The following is a 21,470-nucleotide window of genomic DNA, read 5'->3' as shown; positions in this document are numbered from 1 at the left end:
TGCAGCTTTTCTGGATCTTGAAAGGTTCTTTTTGTTGCATAGAGCTTTTTGGACCCCTGTTCGTTTACAGAAGTTGGATAACTCTAGGTCCAATAGATGCTGGCATTGTGGTTTAGAAGCTGGGACATTAGACCATTTAATTTTTTTCTGTCCCTATATAAATGCCTTTTGGAAGTTAATTTGGTCCCAAATTAATTCATTGTTAGAAAATCATGTTGCCCTTTCATATGATACTAAATTATTTGGTACATCTTTGAGATTCAAAAGTCCAATTTCTGCAAATAATAATAAACTTTTATTAATATTGACAGGGGTTGCCATTCAACAGATTACTGGAAACTGGAAAGATTATACTAAACTTAATTATACCTTTTGGTGGAATTCAGTATGTCATATTTACAAAATGGAGAGGGTGCTTGCCATGCAACAAGGAAATTATCATAAGTTTAAAAATATTTGGGGGCCATTGATTACTTATTCTAATGATCAGACATCTTAAACATCTTGGTATTAGATAAGGTATAGGGAGGGTGGGATTGGGAAAGATAATAATTGCTAATTGTTTTTTTATTAATAAATGGGTGGATGGGAAGGGATTCTTTTATAGTTATATATTTTAAGGATTATAAGTAAGATTGTCAAGTGATTTGTTAAAAATTTTTCTGATTGATTATTATACACTTGTAAGATTTGAAAATGAATAAAGATTTTAAAAAAAGAAAAAAAAAAAGGTGAGGTCTTCAGAATTGTACACAGTATTCTAAATGGGGTCTCGCCAGTCTTATACAGGGGCATCAAAACCTCGTTTTCCTACTGGTCATTCCTCTCCCTATGCACCTAAGCATCCTAGCTTTCGCTGTTGCCTTTTCAATCTGTTTGGCCACCTTAATATCATCACATACTATCACTCCCAAGTCCTGCTCTACTTTCTTTCACAAAAGTTCTTCACCTCCTAAACTGTGCTGTTCCCTTGGGTTTTGTAGCCCAAATGGAGTTTGATTTCTTCCATTTTACCTCAGCTCAATGAACTCAATGGTACTGTAACTGGATTGAGGAGATGATGATATGGTTAAGATTAATGAGAGGATAAGAAGTTTCAGAATGACTGAAAATCTAAATCCAACCAATGAGATATTATATTTGAAGATGAAGCAGCAGAATTTGGGTCAAGAGTGGAAGAGAATGTGAAAAAAATAAATTAGACAATTTGAACAGTGTTGTGAAATCAAAATAGTGAAGCTGAGGAGGGTGCTGAAGTAGTAATAGATAGATATAATAAAATAATAAACATTTATTTATTTTTATTTAAAATTTTTTTAGTCCATTTCAAGCTTAAGCGGATTACATATAAAACGGACATTCCGAAAGAAGAGTTGGGAAAACAGGTTAAAAAAATGTGCAGTATCTTAAAAATTATTTTTTTAAAGTGCTAATAGCTTGCTAAATAAGTAGACAGGGTAAGGAATAATGACAGAGAGCAGGCTGATAGTTTGCAGAGTCTAAGTATATGTTGAGGTCCCTGAGAGTAGTGATAGGTATGGGTTTTCAGAGGGGAAAGTGCAGTAGAAGTTTGTAAAGATTTCCAGGAGAGATCTGATACCAGGAGTTAGAACATAAGAATAGCCTTACTGGGTCAGACAATGGTCCATCAAGCTCAATAGCCCATTCTCACAATGGCCAATCCAGGTCCCTAGTACCTGGTCAAAACCCAAGGTGTATCATTATTCCATGCTACCAATCCAGGGCAAGCAGTGGCTTCCCCCATGTCTTTCTCAATAACAGACTATGGACTTTTTCTCCAGGAAATTGTCCAGACCTTTCCTAGAGGAAAAGTTTGTAAGAATCCAAAAAGAAAAAAATGAAACTCAGATGTAGTATAAAGAGGGATAGGGATTTGTATACTTCCTTTTTGTAGTTTTACAACTACCGTATTTTCGCGGATATAACGCGCGCGTTATACGTGATTTTACGTACCGCGCATACCTCTCGCGCGTTATATGCCTGAGCGCGGTATACAAAAGTTTTTTAACATAGTTCCCACCCCGCCCGACGCCCGATTCACCCCCCCAGCAGGACCGCTCGCACCCCCACCCCGAACGACCGCTCGCACGCGCTCCCACCCGCACCCGCATCCACGATCGGAGCAAGAGGAAGCCCAAGCCCTCTTGCCCGGCCGACTCCCCGACGTCCGATACATCCCCCCCCCGGCAGGACCACTCGCACCCTCACCCCGAAGGACCGCCGACTCCCCAACAATATCGGGCCAGGAGGGAGCCCAAACCCTCCTGGCCACGGCGACCCCCTAACCCCACCCCGCACTACATTACGGGCAGGAGGGATCCCAGGCCCTCCTGCCCTCGACGCAAACCCCCTCCCCCCAACGACCGCCCCCCCCAAGAACCTCCGCCCGTCCCCCAGCCGACCCGCGACCCCCCTGGCCGACCCCCACGACACCCCCACCCGCCTTCCCCGTACTTTGTGTAGTTGGGCCAGAAGGGAGCCCAAACCCTCCTGGCCACGGCGACCCCCTAACCCCACCCCGCACTACATTACGGGCAGGAGGGATCCCAGGCCCTCCTGCCCTCGACGCAAACCCCCCTCCCTCCAACGACCGCCCCCCCCAAGAACCTCCGACCGACCCGCGACCCCTCTGGCCGACCCCCCCACCCCCCTTCCCCGTACCTTTGGAAGTTGGCCGGACAGACGGGAGCCAAACCCGCCTGTCCGGCAGGCAGCCAACGAAGGAATGAGGCCGGATTGGCCCATCCGTCCTAAAGCTCCGCCTACTGGTGGGGCCTAAGGCGCGTGGGCCAATCAGAATAGGCCCTGGAGCCTTAGGTCCCACCTGGGGGCGCGGCCTGAGGCACATGGGCCAAACCCGACCATGTGTCTCAGGCCGCGCCCCCAGGTGGGACCTAAGGCTCCAGGGCCTATTATGATTGGCCCACGCGCCTTAGGCCCCACCAGTAGGCGGAGCTTTAGGACGGATGGGCCAATCCGGCCTCATTCCTTCGTTGGCTGCCTGCCGGACAGGCGGGTTTGGCTCCCGTCTGTCCGGCCAACTTCCAAAGGTACGGGGAAGGGGGGTGGGGGGGTCGGCCAGGGGGGTCGCGGGTCGGTCGGAGGTTCTTGGGGGGGGGCGGTCGTTGGAGGGAGGGGGGTTTGCGTCGAGGGCAGGAGGGCCTGGGATCCCTCCTGCCCGTAATGTAGTGCGGGGTGGGGTTAGGGGGTCGCCGTGGCCAGGAGGGTTTGGGCTCCCTTCTGGCCCAACTACACAAAGTACGGGGAAGGCGGGTGGGGGTGTCGTGGGGGTCGGCCAGGGGGGTCGCGGGTCGGCTGGGGGACGGGCGGAGGTTCTTGGGGGGGGCGGTCGTTGGGGGGAGGGGGTTTGCGTCGAGGGCAGGAGGGCCTGGGATCCCTCCTGCCCGTAATGTAGTGCGGGGTGGGGTTAGGGGGTCGCCGTGGCCAGGAGGATTTGGGCTCCCTCCTGGCCCAATATTGTCGGGGAGTCGGCGGTCCTTCGGGGTGGGGGTGCGAGTGGTCCTGCCGAGGGGGGAGAAGAATCGGACGTCGAGGGGGGGCATCAGGCTTTCAGGATGGGGACAGGACTTCAAGGGGGACAGGCAGACCTTCAAGGGGGACAGGACTTCAAGGGGGACAGGCACGGAGAGTCGGGGCAGTGCACCGAAAGTCAGGGTGAGTCGGGGCAACCAGATGAGAGTCGGGGAGGGCGAAAGGAGAGTCGGGGTGGCCAGAGGAGAGTCGGGGAGAGCGAAAGGAGAGTCGGGGTGGCCAGAGGAGAGTCGGGCAGCATGCGCGTTATATGCCTGAGCGCGGTATAGAAAAGTTTTTGTACATATCATCGTGATTTCTGCGCGCTATACCCCTGTGCGCGTTTTACAATGGTGCGCGTTATATCCGCGAAAATACGGTACTCTCAAAGCGGTTTACATACAGGTACTTCAAGCAGTTTCCCTATCTGTCCCAGTGGGCTCACAGTCTATCTAATGTACCTTGGGCAGTGGAGAAGACAAAGTTATGAGGGATTGCTGAGAAAAGACTAGGACAAAGTATTGGCAGGTAAGAGAAATCTATAGAGAGAGACTACATTAGAGATAAACACTGCTATGGACATTTGTAAAGGGAATGACAATTCCAGAAGGTTGTTTTAATATAGTCAGAAGAGGAGTGTTTTGCACAAAGCATCTACATGACAAAATGTAAAATTGAATTATAATTTTACATTTCTGTTTTTTGTTCCAGAGTACCTACAATTCAGAATTGAGACAAATCATCAGAGAAAGAGATGAACTTCAGTCTATGCTGGACAGATTTGAGAAGCACATGGCAGAAATTCAGTCTAATGTCAAGATGTTGACAGCAGAGAGAGATAAACTTAATATCCTTTATAATCAGGTAGGACACACAGAGGGCAGGAAAAAACGTGTCTTTTTTATTTTCTTCTTTTTTAAAATCAAATAAAAGCTTCTGAAACAAGTATAATGGGACTCAATTACAAATGAGGAGCTTTCTGGAGTTCTTGCTCATAATAGGCACTTTTTTATCACTAAATTTTTATTTGAATAATTTCCTGTTAACATAAACCCAAATTTCAACTTTCTGCTAGAGATAGTCTCTGGCAGGCAAGTTCTGACATAGTCTACATTCCCTCCCACCCCTACTTCATTTCCTTTACTTGTAGCCTTAATGTAAATAGTCAATTATTCTACTTAGAACAACAAGTGAACTAGTTATTACATATTCTTATTACATTTCATTACTTGCTAAGTGTCAAACACTAAATAAAGCATACAAATTATCTTAAGGCTCTCTATACCAGTCTAACATACCCAGTACCTTAATAGGATTTAATTAAGCAGTTCATTAAAAAGATGCAGACAGTAATTCAGCAGCAAGAGGGGAGCTATCAAGTCTTCTGCACAGAGTATCACATATATGATTATCTCCCAGTTGGTCAGAAATTATATATGTGTTCACACTGCAAAAGAGCTCCTGGCTCTCAGAGAATGAGTATTTTCCCTTGAGACTAGAATTGAAGACTTGGAGGAGCTGAGGGAAACCTACAGGGATGTTGTAGAGAAGTCCCATCTTCAGTCTGGCAGCTCCTGTGCTACTTGGAGTAGGGAGGTCTCCTAAATGAAGAACGTCACCCTGGTGATGCAGGAAATGATGCTGTAGCCAGGACCTGCCCACCAGAAGATGCAATATCCTTTTTGTAAGGCAAGTAAGTAAAAGTAAGAGGAAAAGAAGGCCACTTTGATTCTCAAATGTAGTAGCTGAGAAGGTAAGGAATAAGAGGTTTCTGTGTTTCTAAACATTTACATACATAATGATGCTCCTAAGTTTGTATACCTAGTTTATAGAATTGCACTTCTAATGCATGGAATTTCAGTCTAACCAATATATTATCTGCTGAATTGGAATATCTTTGCAGATGAAAGTGAATAAAGCTTCAAAATAGTTATATTTTGTTTTTAGGCCCAAGATGAATTAGCCACAATGAGATGGGAGGCACAGTCGACAGCATCTAATACTCTGAGAAACCAAACTGCATTGCATCATATAGAAGATGAAAGGGATAAAGCAATAACTGACCTCAGGAGAATGGCAGCAGAGGAGAGTCTGAAGGAGAAATTAAAGGTGAACATTTTTCATGTTATCTATATGCTAAATAAGAACTCTCTCTGTAGACCATGGATGGACAAACTTGGTCCTTGAGGGCCACAACACAGTTGAGTTTTCAGGGGTTTCCCAATGAATATGCATGAGATATATTTGGCATATAATGGAGGCAGTGTATGCAAATAGATCTCATCATACTTATTGGGGAAAACCTGACTGAGTTGTGGCCCTTAATGGCTGAGGTTGCGCACCCCTGATTTAGACACTTACCTGTGATACTTCTGGTTATCCTTTATTTCTAACCCACTTTAACCTAAGCAGTTTACAAAATACAAACATAATCATTATATAACATACAAATAGATAAAACCAACTCATCTGTAATACTCATAATTAATATCACAGCTCATTCAGTTAAAAGCCTCCATAAACAAAGTTGTTTTCAGTACTTCCTTAAATTTCTGGATGTTGAAACGTAACCTCAACGGTCCCGTCAAAATATTCCATAATGATACACCTGCAATCGAAATAGCAGATGCTCTTATGTTTGCATAATGTATATGTAAAAACTCATCTGTTGATAATCACAATGTTCCCTCTGACCTTAAAGATCTGAGAGACTGATAGTCCCATCACTTTTGTCTAATACCTAGGGATCTTATAATGAATGACTTAAAAAGTTAGCACAAGAACTTTAAAGCCAAGATGAAATTTAACAGTTGACCAGTGAAGTTTTTTCAGCCAGGTGTAACATGTTCAAATCTTCTTCCAGCACATATCAAATGTTCTGCCACATTTCGAGTCACCTGCAGAGCTCTGTGCTGCGATGATGCTATTTCTAGATAAAGCTATTACACTGGTTGTTCAAAACACATTTTACAGGTTGAAATCATCAATCCCCCAGATATACACATCTATGTATGAAGAATTAATAGACCCCCCCCCCCAATCTTTGCATATCGCAAAGGTAAAACAATAGGAGAAATACTTAAATATAAGAGTTTAGATTATCAAGCGGACCACACCACATTGACGGGACACACTAAATGCGGGTCCTGTCAGTGGTGTGAGTCCACAATAGAGGGGATAAAGTGGAAGGTCCCAGGTTCTGATTTGGTTCTATATTCTAGGATGACTACTACTTGTATGTCAAAGGGGGTTATTTACGTAATAGTCTGCACGTGTGATAAGTTGTATGTTGGGAGATCTAGGCGTTTGATAAAAACAAGATTCACGAAGCATAAATCAAGACTAAAGAATAACACCCTTTTAGCTCCGCTGACAGCCCAATGGGAACAAATGAAACATTACCCCATGGGATTTAAATGGAGGGTTTTGGAGGAGATTCTAGTAGGGTGGGAGGATGGCAACATTGAATGTTTGCTCAATTACAAAGAGCAAAGATGGATTTTTGAGCTTCAGTGTTTAGAGCTCAGCGGCTTAAATGCTGAACTAGATTGGCAATGTTTGACGTAAAGGGATTTTCTGGTAATAGGAAATCGAGTCCAAGCCATCCAATCATTATGCTCCGGGTCATTTATGACATGGAGAGGATGGGTCCTTGAACACCAAGGCCTGCCATGTTAAATTCTGAAAACTAACAAGTGAGGAATGAATGTTTTCTATGCAAGTTAGTGATTTTCTAATTTACTATGGGTCGAGTACACAGTTACAGATGTTATCCCAGGACAAGCAGGCAGCATATTCTTGACTGATGGGTGACGGCACCGACAGAGCCCCGGTACGGACAATTTTAGAGTGATTGCACTCTAAGAACTTGGAAAGTTCTAGCAGGCCGCACCGCGCACGCACGAGTGCCTTCCCGCCCGACGGAGGCGCGCGGTCCCCAGTTTCTTAGTTTCCGCGGAGCTAAGAAGACGTAACGTTTCAACGGCTGTTGAAAACTTTTGTTCCTTTCGCCTTCCCGCTCGCGTAAACTTGGTCGGAAATATTGTTTCCTTCTTTTTCTTTTCTTTTCTTTGTTAAAAAAAAAAAAAACTAATTGTGTTTTCTTTTCATTTTTTTTTTCGGTTTCGCCCCGGCGGGGCCTGTTGCCACCATCGAGGCCTCGGCCTTTGATTTGGCAGAAGCCGTTTTTACCTTCTTGCCCCCTCAACCCGGGTTTAAGAAGTGCCAGCGGTGCGCTCAACCAATTTCACTCACAGACCCGCACAACTGGTGTCTGCAGTGTCTTGGTCCTGACCATCGAGCGTCTACCTGCACCCGCTGTGCGACTTTAAAAAAGAGAACTCTTAAAAACCGCCAGATCCAACAGCGATTATTATTTGGCGCCGAGATGTCTGATTCCGCAGCACCGGCACCGACATCGGCCCCATCTCAGTCGGCACCTACTTCATCGACACCGCACGATACCGTGCCGGCGTCGCACCCCGCAGGTAAACCGGCTAAGAAGCCTTCCCCGTTGGAGCGTCCTCCGGTCTCAGTGGCAGCGAGTCCAGTCCTGCCGGCCTCGAGGCGCCCACGGAAGCGCTCCGCTCCTATCGAGGTGAGTCCCTCGACATCGGGTTACTCATCCTCAGAGCGTAGAGCGGCACCACAGGTACCACAGAAGAAAAAGGCGGTACCGGTGCCTTCGCTGGATGAGCGGATTGCTGCTGTCTTGCAAGTGCAACTTAAGGAGCAGTTGCAACAACTCCTTCCCGCACTTTTGACACCGAACCTTCCAGTCCCGGTCCGGTCTGAGCCACCGGTACCGACAGTGGAGCGCCCCCTTTTATCGGCATCCACTTTGTCAGCACTGGTCCACACTGCTTCATCGACTTCGATGCCAATCTTAGCACCGGAACCGAGAGCTCAGCACCAGGCGGTGCAGACTTCGGTACCGATGCAACATGTCACATCTCCCGGTACCGTGTCCATGAGGTCGGGTAAGTCGGCACGCAAAACCCGACACCTGGAACCCTCCACTCCGAAGTTTCGAGACCGTGGCTCTCATATTAGGGATCCTGATTTGTGGGGTGACTCTGAAGACCCCTTTCTGTCTGAGGGCGAGTGTTCCTCTGACGAAGAGGATCAACTTATTGCAGATCCCTCTTCTAAACAAGATTCCACATCCTTTACCTCTTTCTTAAAAGAGATGTGTGAATCTCTTTCTATTCCCTTGGAGGCTGAGTCTAAGAAATCCAAGGCATTCCTTGATGCTCTGGATTTTGACCAGCCTCCAAGGGAATTTCTCAAACTTCCTCTCCATGACATCTTACGAGAGACGTTTTATAAAAATCTAGAGACTCCCCTGACTGTACCAGGAGCTCCTCGTAAATTGGACTCCTTATACAGGGTTATCCCCATTCCTGGTTTTGACAAACCTCAGCTCCCGCATGAGTCTCTTTTGGTAGAATCCACACTAAAGAAATCAGCGGGAGCTAGTGTGTATGCTTCAGTCCCTCCTGGCAGAGAAGGAAAGTCAATGGACAAATTTGGCAAACGTTTATATCAAAATGCCATGTTAGCCAATAGGTCAGGAAACTATGCTTTTCATTTTTCCTTTTATTTAAAGCACCTCATTCAAAACATGGCTGCTTTTGAAAAGTACCTCCCTGACCGCAAGAAATCTGCTTTTCATGCCTGTTCTTCCTCTCTTCTCCAGTTACGTAAGTTCCTAGTTCGGTCAATTTATGACACTTTTGAATTGACTTCTAGGGCCACGGCTATGTCTGTTGCCATGTGTCGGTTGGCATGGCTCAGAGTCTCAGAGCGCGATGTAAATCATCAGGACCGCTTAGCAAATGCTCCCTGCTTAGGTGATGAGCTCTTCGGAGAGTCCATGGATTCCACTACACAAAAGCTGTCTGCCCATGAGACTCGGTGGGATACTCTCCTGAAGACTAAGAAAAATACTCCACCTGCTCGGCCTTTTCGCCAACAATCCGCCTACCAGCGCCGCTATGCTGCCCGTCCCTTGCCACCGGCTACTCAACAGCCTAGACGTCAGCGCCAGCAACAGCGACAACCACCTAGGCCAGCCCAGCAGCAACAGGTGAAACCTCCTCCACCACAAAAGTCTACCCAACCCTTTTTACGTGGTTCTCCAAAGCATAGCCAGTATTCCTCCATCTGCTCTTCTCCCTCGACCCATAGGAGGACGTCTTTCTTGTTACATCAGCAGTTGGGAGCACATCACATCGGATCAGTGGGTCCTCAACATCATCCGCCACGGCTACTCTCTCAACTTTCAGACACGTCCTGCACAAAGTCTGCCAAGAGAGTCTGCTTTGAACACCTCTCAGTCTTCTCTCCTTCTTCAGGAGGTTCAATCCCTCCTCCTCCTGAACGCCATAGAGGAAGTTCCTCTAGATCAGAAGGGGCAGGGATTCTACTCCCGTTATTTTCTGGTCCCCAAAAAAACAGGGGATCTCAGACCCATCCTAGATCTTCGCGATCTCAACAAATGCTTGGTCAAGGAGAAATTCAAGATGCTTTCTCTGGCAACTCTTTATCCTCTTCTCCATCAAGACGACTGGCTATGCTCCCTCGATCTCAAAGAGGCATACACTCATGTACCCGTCAATCTGGCCTCCAGACAGTACCTCCGCTTCATATTCAATCATTGTCATTACCAATACAAGGTGCTGCCCTTCGGTCTTGCCTCCTCACCAAGAGTGTTCACCAAATGTCTGATTGTGGTGGCTGCCTTTCTACGCTCTCACCACCTTCAGGTCTTTCCTTATCTGGACGATTGGTTAATCAAGGCCAATTCATCTCAGACAGTATTCTTGGCCACCAACCAAACCATCCTGTTTCTACAACTTCTGGGGTTCGAGATCAATCTACCCAAATCTCATCTCATACCCTCTCAGAGACTTCAATTCATTGGAGCGGTGCTGGACACAGTCCTCATGAGAGCATTCCTGCCATCCAACCGTCTTCAAACTCTTCAATCTCTATGTCAGCAGATACTTCCACAACGTTCCATCTCTGCCAAGCAAATGATGATACTCTTGGGTCACATGGCCTCCACAGTCCATGTCACACCCTTCGCACGTCTTCACCTGCGCACTCCTCAATGGACCCTAGCTATCCAGTGGTCCCAAGCGACGGATCCTTGCTCACGACACATATCTGTGACATCATCTCTTCATCAGTCTCTACAATGGTGGTTGATATCCTCAAATCTCTCCAGAGGTTTTCTGTTCCATCTACCTCCTCATCAACTTGTCATCACCACCGACGCCTCCCCTTATGCCTGGGGAGCTCATTTGAACGAATTCCAAACTCAAGGACTTTGGACAGCCCAGGAAATGAAACATCACATCAATTTCCTGGAACTCAGAGCGATGTTTTATGCCCTCAAGGCCTTCCAACATCTTCTCTTTCCTCAAGTCCTCCTGCTGTGCACAGACAATCAAGTTGCAATGTACTACATCAACAAGCAGGGTGGGACAGGCTCTCGCCTCTTGTGCCAGGAAGCCCAGAAGATTTGGGCTTGGGCCACAGATCACCAACTATTCCTGAAAGCTATCTACATTCAGGGAGAACAGAATTCCTTAGCGGACAAGCTCAGCAGAATTCTCCAGCCTCACGAGTGGACACTCGATCCTTTAACTCTACAGTCCATCTTCGCTCAGTGGGGCACTCCTCAGATAGACCTCTTTGCAGCTCCTCACAATCACCAGCTGCCCCTCTTCTGCTCCAGACTCTACTCTCCTCACCGTCTGGCAGCGGATGCATTTCTCCTCGATTGGTCCAATCTGTTCCTATACGCTTTCCCTCCTCTGCCTCTCATGTTAAGAACCTTGTTCAAGCTCAAGAGGGAACGAGCCACCATGATTCTGATTGCTCCACGGTGGCCCAGGCAACATTGGTTCTCCCTTCTACTTCAACTCAGTTCCAGGGAGCCTTTTCTTCTTCCACTGTTTCCTTCTCTGCTTACGCAACATCAGGAGACCCTTCTGCATCCCAACCTTCCGTCTCTGCACCTGACAGCTTGGTTTCTCTCGAGCTGACTTCTCATGATACTCTTTTGTCTCAGCCCGTTCGTTCCATTCTGGATGCCTCCAGGAAACCGGCCACTCTGCAATGTTACCATCAGAAGTGGACACGGTTTTCTTCCTGGTGTCTTCTTCATCATCATGATCCCACTTCCCTTGCAGTGGAGACCTTGTTAGATTATCTTCTTTCTTTGTCTGACTCTGGCCTCAAGTCTACTTCCATCAGAGTCCACCTCAGTGCTATTGCTGCTTTTCATGAGCCAGTCCATGGAAAACTTCTCTCGGCTCATCCCTTGGTGTCCAGATTCATGCGGGGTCTTTTTAATGTGAAACCACCTCTCAAAGCCCCTCCTGTGATCTGGGATCTCAATGTGGTTCTTTCCGCCTTAATGAAGCCTCCATTTGAACCTTTGGCTACCGCTCCTTTCAAGTTCCTCACTTGAAAGGTACTTTTTCTTATTGCTCTTACCTCTGCCAGGAGGGTCAGTGAGCTACATGCACTAGTTGCTGATCCACCGTTTACAGTCTTTCATCATGACAAGGTGGTTCTGTGTACACATCCAAAGTTTCTCCCTAAGGTTGTTTCTGAATTCCATCTCAACCAATCTATTGTTCTGCCTGTCTTCTTCCCGAAACCTCACTCTCATTCTGGAGAACAGGCTCTACATACTTTGGACTGTAAGCGGGCTTTGGCTTACTATTTAGACCGTACTAAGCCCCACAGATCATCTCCCCAACTCTTTCTGTCCTTTGATTCGAATAAATTGGGACGTCCTGTTTCTAAACGTACGCTGTCAAATTGGCTCGCAGCGTGCATTTCATTCTGTTATGCTCAGTCCGGACTGACACTGGAAGGTTCTGTCACGGCCCATAGAGTTCGAGCTATGGCAGCATCTGTAGCTTTCCTCCGTTCAACTCCTATTGAGGAAATCTGCAAGGCTGCTACTTGGTCCTCAGTTCATACTTTTACATCTCATTATTGTCTGGATGCTTTCTCCAGATGGGATGGACACTTTGGCCAATCTGTTTTGCAAAATTTGTTTTCCTAATGGCCAACCTTCCCACCATCCCTCTTTTTGTTAGCTTGGAGGTCACCCATCAGTCAAGAATATACTGCCTGCTTGTCCTGGGATAAAACACAGTTACTTACCGTAACAGCGCAGATATTCTTGCGTCCCACCCTCCTCCCCGGGTTGTCTTCTTAGCTGGCTTATCCTAACTGGGGACCGCGCGCCTCCGTCGGGCGGGAAGGCACTCGCGCGTGCGCGGTGTGGCCTGCTAGAACTTTCCAAGTTCTTAGAGTGCAATCACTCTAAAATTGTCCGTACCGGGGCTCCGTCGGTGCCGTCACCCATCAGTCAAGAATATCTGCCTGCTGTCCCTGGATAACACCTGTTACGGTAAGTAACTGTGCTTAATGTAAGGTTTATTTGCTTTATAGACACCGCGCCCTGACGCAGTTTGCCATATTGGCAAATGAAACATGCATGTCGGCAGCGAACATCTTTAAAACTTTAGTATACAGACAAGATAAGTTCAAGTTTAATATATAATAAGAACTTCTATAATTAAAAAAGAAAAAAAAGTAAAAGTAACCACCATAGCCGATGAGGAAGCATGTGTGGCTAAAATAAACTTTTTACTATCTTGTGTTGGCTACACAAAAGAGTGCCGCTTCTGACGACGTTGGTTGGGTAAGCAACAAAAAAGAAGTTAATTGAGAAAAAGCTTGTGATGAAATGATATGGAAATGATAGAAAAAACAGTTTCAAAGTAAAGGATGCGATTAGAATATTGATACAGGTCATAGATGTGTATATCTGGGGGATTTCTAGATAAAGGGCATTAAAATAGTCCAATCGTTGAGGTACTATATTATCCCAGGACAAGTAGGCAGCATATTCTCACTTATGGGTGATGTCAATCACACAACACCGATACGGTCAGCTTCACAAGCAGAGTGCCTTGCTTCGCATGCGCGAGTGCCTTGCTACCCGACGTAGGGCGTGCATCTCCTCAGCGTCTCCTCAGTTCTAAGTTTTCTGCTGAGCCGAGAAGCCCTCGTTTCAAGGCTCTGCGCGAGAGTTAGTTTTACTTACGCCTTCTCTCACCACAGCTCATATATTTTCTTTTTATTTACTGGGTCGCTGTGTTACACGTGTTTAAAAAAAAAATCTTTGTTTAATTTTTTCGGTGAGGTCTTGGTGGGGCCTGTTCCGCAGCCTCAGCCTGAGGGCTTCGATTTAACTGTGGCCGTGTTTCATTCCATGTCAATGCACGATCTCCATCACTGATCCAGCATAAGTGGTGTGTGCAGTGTTTAGGGCCTGATCATCATCCGAGTCGTGTGCCCGCTGTGCTACACTTCAAAATCGAGCTCTTAAACATCGTCAAGTTTAGATTGAAAAAATCTTCGGAGGAATGGATCTTTCTTCAACTAAAGCCTCAACCCCGATTGTGACCTCGACTCCGTTGACGTCTTCTGTGGGGCCCAAAGCTTCATCCTCGACCTCGCTAAAACCTTCCTTGATGGGGAAGTCCTCATCCTTGGGGAAGTCAGCCAAATCTTCTCCGGAGGGGCCATTATCATCAGTGTCTCCATCTGGTAAGCTATCCAAGCCAACCCCTCAGGAATCACAGGCCATTTTAACAGCGGGACTGGTGGACCCAGTCGCTTCAAGACTTCCCAAGAAGTGTGTCTCAAAATCAAGGCAATACTCATCCTTGAGGTTGTCTTCTTCGGAGTCTATAGCCACACCAATTGTACCAGTTCCAGTGGTCTCGGTGCCGGCTTTGAAAAATATGTTGGAAACTATTCTTCATCAGGAGTTTGGTAATATGCTTGCCAAATTGACTCTTGCCTCGATCCTGCTTCCTGCAGTCCAACCTGAGCACTCAGCAGTAATACAAGGAGTCGAGTCCTTGAGAGTGTCTCGATTTCAATGTACACACTCTATCAAGGAATTGAGTCCTTGAGAGTACCTCGAGATACATCTGCACAAGGAGCTGAGTCCTTATCAGTGTCTTGACTTCGATCTCCAACCTCCAGTCCTACCTCTACACATAAGGCATTGCCTTATTCGAGGCACAGGGCGAGGACTCCTCAACGTTCCTCATCGAGGCTGGATTCGACTCGATCATGAGCCCGTGATTCGAGACATAGCTCCTCTTCACATCATTTGTCGAGGCATTCATCGAAGCCCAGGTCTTCTTCTCGAGACAGACTTCATTTATCGAAGCATCTTGACTCATCGAGGCCACCAACTCCTTCCTCAAGGAAATCTATTGTGGAGCCTCATTCTCACCAGTCGAGTGAGTTCTTCTCCTGCGAGGGTTTTTTCACCAGCTGGTTCTTCAAAACGAAAACGTTCTGCTTCTCCCACTCGTTCTACAAGTGGTTTTTCATCTTCATCTTTGCCTATGGATTCAGATCTGCGATACCAATATTCCAGAGGCTTCGCCTTCTTTCTCTGCTATAAAGGGTACCTCGAGAGGTTCTCATTCACCTTCACTTCAACAAGGTCACTCCTTTTCTGATCCAGTGTCCTTTACAAAATTCTTATGTCAAATGAGTAAAGATCTCAACATTGCCTTGGAGTCTGATTCCTGTAGGAATGATGCTGCACACACAAGGCTCAGAGAGGGATGAGGCAACTTAAATGGATGGGCTCTCCCCCTTTTATTGAGAATCATAGTTCCGTTAATTACTTAGCTAATGCTCTACAAGGTTATAATGTCATAATGCATTTACAGTGAAGATTAGACCAAGGCAATACATTGTTTACATATTTCATGTGATTCTCAAAGTTACTATCTCAAGTGACATCTGAATAAATATAGTGGTTAATAATAAAGTGATTCCCAATGTGTACATTTCTGATGTGTCTCAAATCTTACTATAGCATGTGACAGTCCAAAGGTTATAATGCATACTCCTTAAGCTTTCTCGATTAGCCTTAAGTCAATGCCTGCTCAGACAAAGTCTGATTGTTGCCCATATAAGGGATGCTTAAACAAGATAAGGAAATAAGGGTAAATGTGTGTCAGGTTAATATGTGGCAGGAAGGGAGGAGAAATGCCTCAGCATTCTGTCACAAGGTGCAAACCTTGTCCTTGCTTAGAATGTATAGTGGCAGGAGGGAGAGGGAATGAGAACAGGGCCTCAGATCCACACACAGGGCCTAGATCCGCACACAGGGCCTAGGTCAGTGTGCCGACCTGGCCTGTGTTCAGAACCGCCTGTGTGCTGACCCTGCCTGTGTTCTGATGCCCTGGATCAGAACTTATCAGAACTCCATCTCTACATTTCCTCTTATTTTACTATTTTAAGGGCTTTACGGAGGTAGGGCAAATTTGCTCGGGATAATTTGCGATAGTGGCCAGAAAATGGACTTATGAGCAAGTTAAACAAGGAAGCAGGCATTGCACGAAACAACAGAGGGAAATCAAGAGACCTAATCCAAATGAGGAGATATTGCAGAATAACCTGGATCCATTGGCCAGAAGGTAACCATGCCCATAAAGCATTCCACTACTGAGGTATATTAGAGGCCAATTCATGTAGTTGTTGAATTTGGTCATGTACACAGTTGCTGTTATTGAACAGGTTGAAACAGCACATATTTTTAATGGTTTCGCAACCGTGATGGTGTAATAGTAATAGATAATCTATGGCAGCTCTGTTGTCTAACACAGCTGTCCGCAGTTCATTTTGTTCTTGATTTAGCAAGCTAAGGGCGTGTGAGGTAAGATTAATGTCCTTAGCTAAAGCACAAACTAATTGTGATAAGGCTTCTTGATTAAATAATGCTAACCCAGGTATACCAACTAAAGAGACTGTCAAAGAGATAATTTCAGCTTTTGAGAGCAAGTTAACATTACTATCGCATTGATCAGTTAAAGCATAACTATCAGAGGTTATAGAGACAGAGCGTTTTGCTCTAGCAATCCTGTGATTAATCAATTGCTGTTTGTATACCAGTGCTGGGACCAATCTACTTAAGCAGCAGATTCCAAATACTTTGAGTATTAATAGAAAACCACAAATAACATTTGAGAAAGTTATCTGCGGTTTTTCTGTATTTGCGGGTCTGTTAATCCCCTATCACAACGAATATGGAGGGAGAAGTGTACTTTGTGGTGCCAAAGAAAGAACAGACTTTTCGACCCATCCTGGTTTGAAGGGGGTCAACAGGGCTCTTCACGTGCCTTCCTTTCACATGGAAACTCTGTGGTCTGTGATTCTGGCGGTTCAACCGGGGGAGTTTCTGACCTTGCTAGATCTGACCGAGGCCTATTTGCACATTCCCATTCGAGCCTCCCATCATCGCTTCCTGCGCTTTGTGATCTTGGGGCAACATTATCAATTCTGTGCACTTCCCTTTGGTCTGGCCACAGCTCTTCGGACGTTCACCAAAGTGATGGTGGTCATTGCAGCGGTGTTGTGAAAAGAGGGCATTCTCTTGTTCATCCCTGCCTAGACAACTGATTGATTCGAGCCAAGTCGTTTCAGGAGAGCACTCGGGTCACGGCTCGGGTGGTGGAGTTTCTGCAGTCACTGGGATGGGTAGTCAACCTTGCCAAGAGCCGGTTGTCCCCATCTCAGTGCCTGGAATATCTAGGGCTCCTCTTCGACACCTTGTTGGGGGAAGGCTTTCCTTCTGGAGGCCCGGGTAAGCAAATTACAATCTCAGATTCGCCTGCTTATGGCGTCCCGGTGTCCCCGGGCGCAGAATTTCCTCCAAATTTGGGGGTCAATGGCGGCCTCCATCGATGTAGTGAGGTAGTCACGGGCCCACATGCGTCCTCTTCAGTATGCTCTTCTTCGGAGGTGGTCGCCTCAGAAGCACAGTCTGGATCACCCTGTTCCTCTTCCGGGCTTAGCTCAAGGCAGTCTTCATTGGTGGCTCCAGACCCCTCATCTGGTACAAGGGGTGAGTCTGGATCAGCCGCAGTGGACGGTGCTGCTCACGGATGCCAGTCTTATCGGTTGGGAAGCTCAGTGTCTAGGTCACTCAGCTCAGGCCACCTGGTCCACAGAGGAGGCTCCTTGGTCAATCAGTGTCTTGGAGACCGGAACCATCCGTCTGGCGTTGCTAGTCTTCCAGTCCTTTCTGATGGGCAAGTCAGTCAGGGGTCTGTCAGACAATGCCATGGCGGTGGCCTATGTTAATCATCATGGGGGCACCAGGAGCACTATGGTGGCACAGGAAGTGACTCTGCTCATGGTCTGGGCAGAGTTGCACCTTCAAGAAATATCAGCATCCCACATAGCCGGAGTGGAGAATGTTCATTCGGTCTTACTAAGTCGTCACGTGCTAGATCCCAGAGAGTGTTGTCTCAACCCGGCGGCCTTTCAGTTGATAGTGCAGTCTTGGGGTCAGCCCCTCATGGACCTGATGGCCACAAATGTCAATGCCAAAACATCCCACTTGTTAAATCGTCGCAGAGACGGTTAGACCGAGGGCCTTGATGCTCTGATTCAACCATGGCCAACGGAGGGGCTGTTGTTGTATGTGTTCCTCTGTGGCCATTAGTGAGCAGAATTCTTCTCTGCATTATTCGTCATCTGGGCCTAGTGGTTCTAGCGGCTACGGATTGGCCTTGACATCCATGGTACGCAGATCTAGTGAGGCATCTGGTGGCGGATCCTCTTCCTATGCCTCTCTTGGGCGACCTCTATCTCAGGATCCCATTCCAATGTTCATTCCAGATCCCTTTTGTCTTAAGGCTTGGCTCTTGAAAGAGGTCAGCTAGGTAAGAAGAGGTATTCATATAAAGTGATCTCAACTCTCATGGAGTCCCGGAGGGTTTCCACCTCTCGGGCTTATGTGAGGGTTTGGCATCTATTTGAGGAGTGGTGTGATGCGTGTGGAGTGGTCTCTTTTTGTGCTTCTCTGCCTAACATCTTAGAGTTCTTGCAGGATGACCTGGACAGGGGACTGGCTTGGTCTTCTCTCTGGATTCAACTTGCGGCCTTGTCAGCCTTTCCTGGGTTGTTGAAAGGTCAGCATTTGACTGCCATTACTGATGTGATTCGCTTCTTTCGGGTGGCCAACTTGCTCAGGCCTCCCGGGATCTCAATCTGGTTCTGTCAGTTCTAGTGCCCTCTCCATTTAAACCGTTGGGCGACTGCTCTTTGAAGGACCTTACTCTTAAAACAGTATTCTTGATGGCCATTACTTCAGCTATACGTGTTTCTGAGCTGCAGGCTTTCTTTTGTAGAGCTCCCTTCTTGGAGTTTTCTAGGGAGCAGGTTTTCTTGCGGCCTGTTCCTTCCTTTCTGCCAAAGATAGTTTCTCCTTTCCATGTCAATCAATCTGTAGTACTCCTGGTGTTGGGTAGTCAGGAGGGCTCCTCTGAGCAAAGACAGATGTGCAAGTTGGATGTCAGTCGGGTCCTTCGCTCTTATGCACAGAGGACCCAGGAGATCAGGAAATCAGATCATCCCTTTGTCCTTCTAACGGGTCCTCATAAGGGGGATGGCGCTTCTAAGGCTATTATTCATGCTGGATCAAGATTGCTTCCGCTTATCTTCTGAAGAAGAAACCAGTTCCAGAATTTCTCAAGGCTTATTCCACTAGGGATCAGGCAACTTCTTAGGCTAAATCTTCAAGCGCATCGGGATGCGGTATTCGGTCAGCGTGTTCTGGTATCGAACCTTCGGGGGTCCCACCCTTGAATGGGTACTTCTTTGGAACGTCCCATCCGTAAAGAACTATACCGGTCTATCAAACAATATAGAAGGAGAAATTAGGTTCTTACCTGCTAATTTTCTTTCGGTTAGCTTGTAGACCGGTATAGTTCCCCACCCTTTCTGTCTTTGTGCGGTGATTGCAGGCTTTTGCTCGCATGCAGATTTTGAATTTTTCTGTGGGTTCTAGTAGTTTTCTAGGGCCGGGGAGAAGTAAGAACAGCGGCTCTGGTTTAGCTGGTGAGCTTTGGGAATACTTTCTATATCAGGTTTCTGTTCTGTTTGTTGTTTTATCCACGCCGGTTCGGAGTGTATTTTACTGTCTTTCAGCAGACTGGCTATTCGGCAGACTGGATTAGTAGAGGGGAAGCTATACTGATATACAAGTTTGTTCTCAGTCTCCATTTGGTGGTAGTAGTGAGGTATAATACTCATCCGTAAAGAACTATACCGGTCTACAAGCTAACAGAAAGAAAATTAGCAGGTAAGAACCTAATTTCTCCTTAACCACTGCCAATGTTCTCTCAAAATCTTCAGTTGCTTATGTATTGTAAATCTCATGTTATTAACCTCAACATTTGGGGCCACAATGGGTCTTCATTCCTTTCAATCAACTTCACATCTGTTTTGGCCAGGTTCAATACCAGTTTATGGTCCACCATCCAGGTGTCCACTGCTCCTAAACATATTGACAATTTCATTTGCAATTCTGTTTGCCAAAACTCATAGGGGAAAAATTGACTAAGCCACACAGGACTTCATCTCAACTGTTCATCTCTTTTGATTCTAACAGATTGGGCCTCCTTGTAACCAAGAGATTTTTTTCCACATGGTTAGTGGTCTGTATTTCCTTCTGCTATGCTCAGGTTTGACTGCAGCCCGGGAGATGTGTTAACAGCACACAAGGTCCAATCTATGGCAGCATCAGTACATTTCTTACGTTTCACTCCCATTGATGATATTTGCAAAGCTGCTACTTGGTCCTCGATTCACACATTCACATCTCACTAGTGTCTAGAATCCTATTCTAGACGAGATGTTTGTTTTCGGGCAAGCAGTATTACAGAATTAATTTTCTTCTTAATGGCCAACTCTCCCTCCATCCCATTACAATAAGCTAGGGCACAGTTCTTCAACTGCCGGTCCGCGGATTGGTGTCGGTCCGCAGGAAATTTTTGCCGGTCCGCACACGGCCGGCAAGATCAACAGCTGAAGTCTGCGCTGGGCCGGAGAGATCCTGGGGAGCCTCCGACAGTGGCTTTCTCCCCTCTGCAGCTCTCCTTTACTTCCCAGTGCAGCAATTCACGAAGGCAGCCTCGGGGCTTTTGCTGAGTTGCGGCTGCCTCTGATGATGCAACTTCCTCTTTCCTCAGAGGCGGGGCGACCCAACAAAGGACCCAAGGCTGCCTTCCTGAATCGCTGCGCTGAGAAGTAAGGAGAGCTGTTGGGAGGGGAGAAAGCCACTATTGGAGTCTGGGAAGCTGCTGGGCAAGGGGAAACAGGGACAGCTGCTAATGGAGACGGAGAAGGAAAGATGCTGCTAGGAGGGGAGGAGGGAAAGAAGTCTGGGAAGCTGCTGGGCAAGGGAAAAAAAGGGACAGCTGCTACTGGAGAGGGAGAAGGAGAGATGCTGCTGGAAGGGGAGGAGGGAAAGGAGTCTGGGAAGCTGCTGGGCAAGGGAAAAAAAGGGACAGCTGCTATTGGAGAGGGAGAAGGAGAGATGCTGCTGGGAGAGGAGGAGGGAAAGGAGTCTGGGAAGCTGCTGGGCAAGGGGGGAAAAGGGACAGCTGCTACTGGACCTGGAGGGAGGGAGAAGGAGAGATGCTGCTGGGAGGGGAGGAGGGGAAGGAAAAGGAAGAGAGTTACTGCTGGGCAGGGGGAGGAGGGAAGGGAGAAGAAAAAAGGAAGGAAACAGCTTGCAGGGGATTAGAGGAGGGGAGGGGGAGAGATAGGAATGAGATAGGAAGGGGGGTCAGCAGAGAAATTGAGAGGGACAAAGATGCTAGATCTGGTGTAGGAGAGATAAAAATGAAGAGAGCAGTGAAGCTGGAATGAATCATGTAAAAAGGAGAGAGGGGCAAGCTGGATTGAAAGGGGAGAGGGGCATAGAAAGAAGACAGATACCATATGGAAGGGGGAGAGGACAGACAGTGGATGGAAGGGGCAGATGCTGGATTGAAGAGACA

General features: G+C 46.9%; 1 protein-coding gene across 4 annotated transcripts in view; it reads left to right on the top strand.

The window, feature by feature from the left end:
- The window catches only part of CEP135 (centrosomal protein 135), a 307,612-nt gene that overhangs the window by 158,316 nt on the left and 127,826 nt on the right, over window positions 1-21,470 (top strand). For all 4 annotated transcript variants that reach the window (XM_033944786.1, XM_033944776.1, XM_033944765.1 and 1 more), the window contains exons 12-13: window positions 4,264-4,416; window positions 5,500-5,661. In XM_033944786.1, coding sequence (XP_033800677.1) covers window positions 4,264-4,416; window positions 5,500-5,661 — 315 coding nt within the window. The remainder of the gene's footprint in view (window positions 1-4,263; window positions 4,417-5,499; window positions 5,662-21,470) is intronic.

Source organism: Geotrypetes seraphini, chromosome 1 (genome assembly GCF_902459505.1).
Source record: "Geotrypetes seraphini chromosome 1, aGeoSer1.1, whole genome shotgun sequence".
Taxonomy (NCBI): domain Eukaryota; kingdom Metazoa; phylum Chordata; class Amphibia; order Gymnophiona; family Dermophiidae; genus Geotrypetes; species Geotrypetes seraphini.
This window is presented reverse-complemented; position numbering and strand designations above follow the sequence as displayed.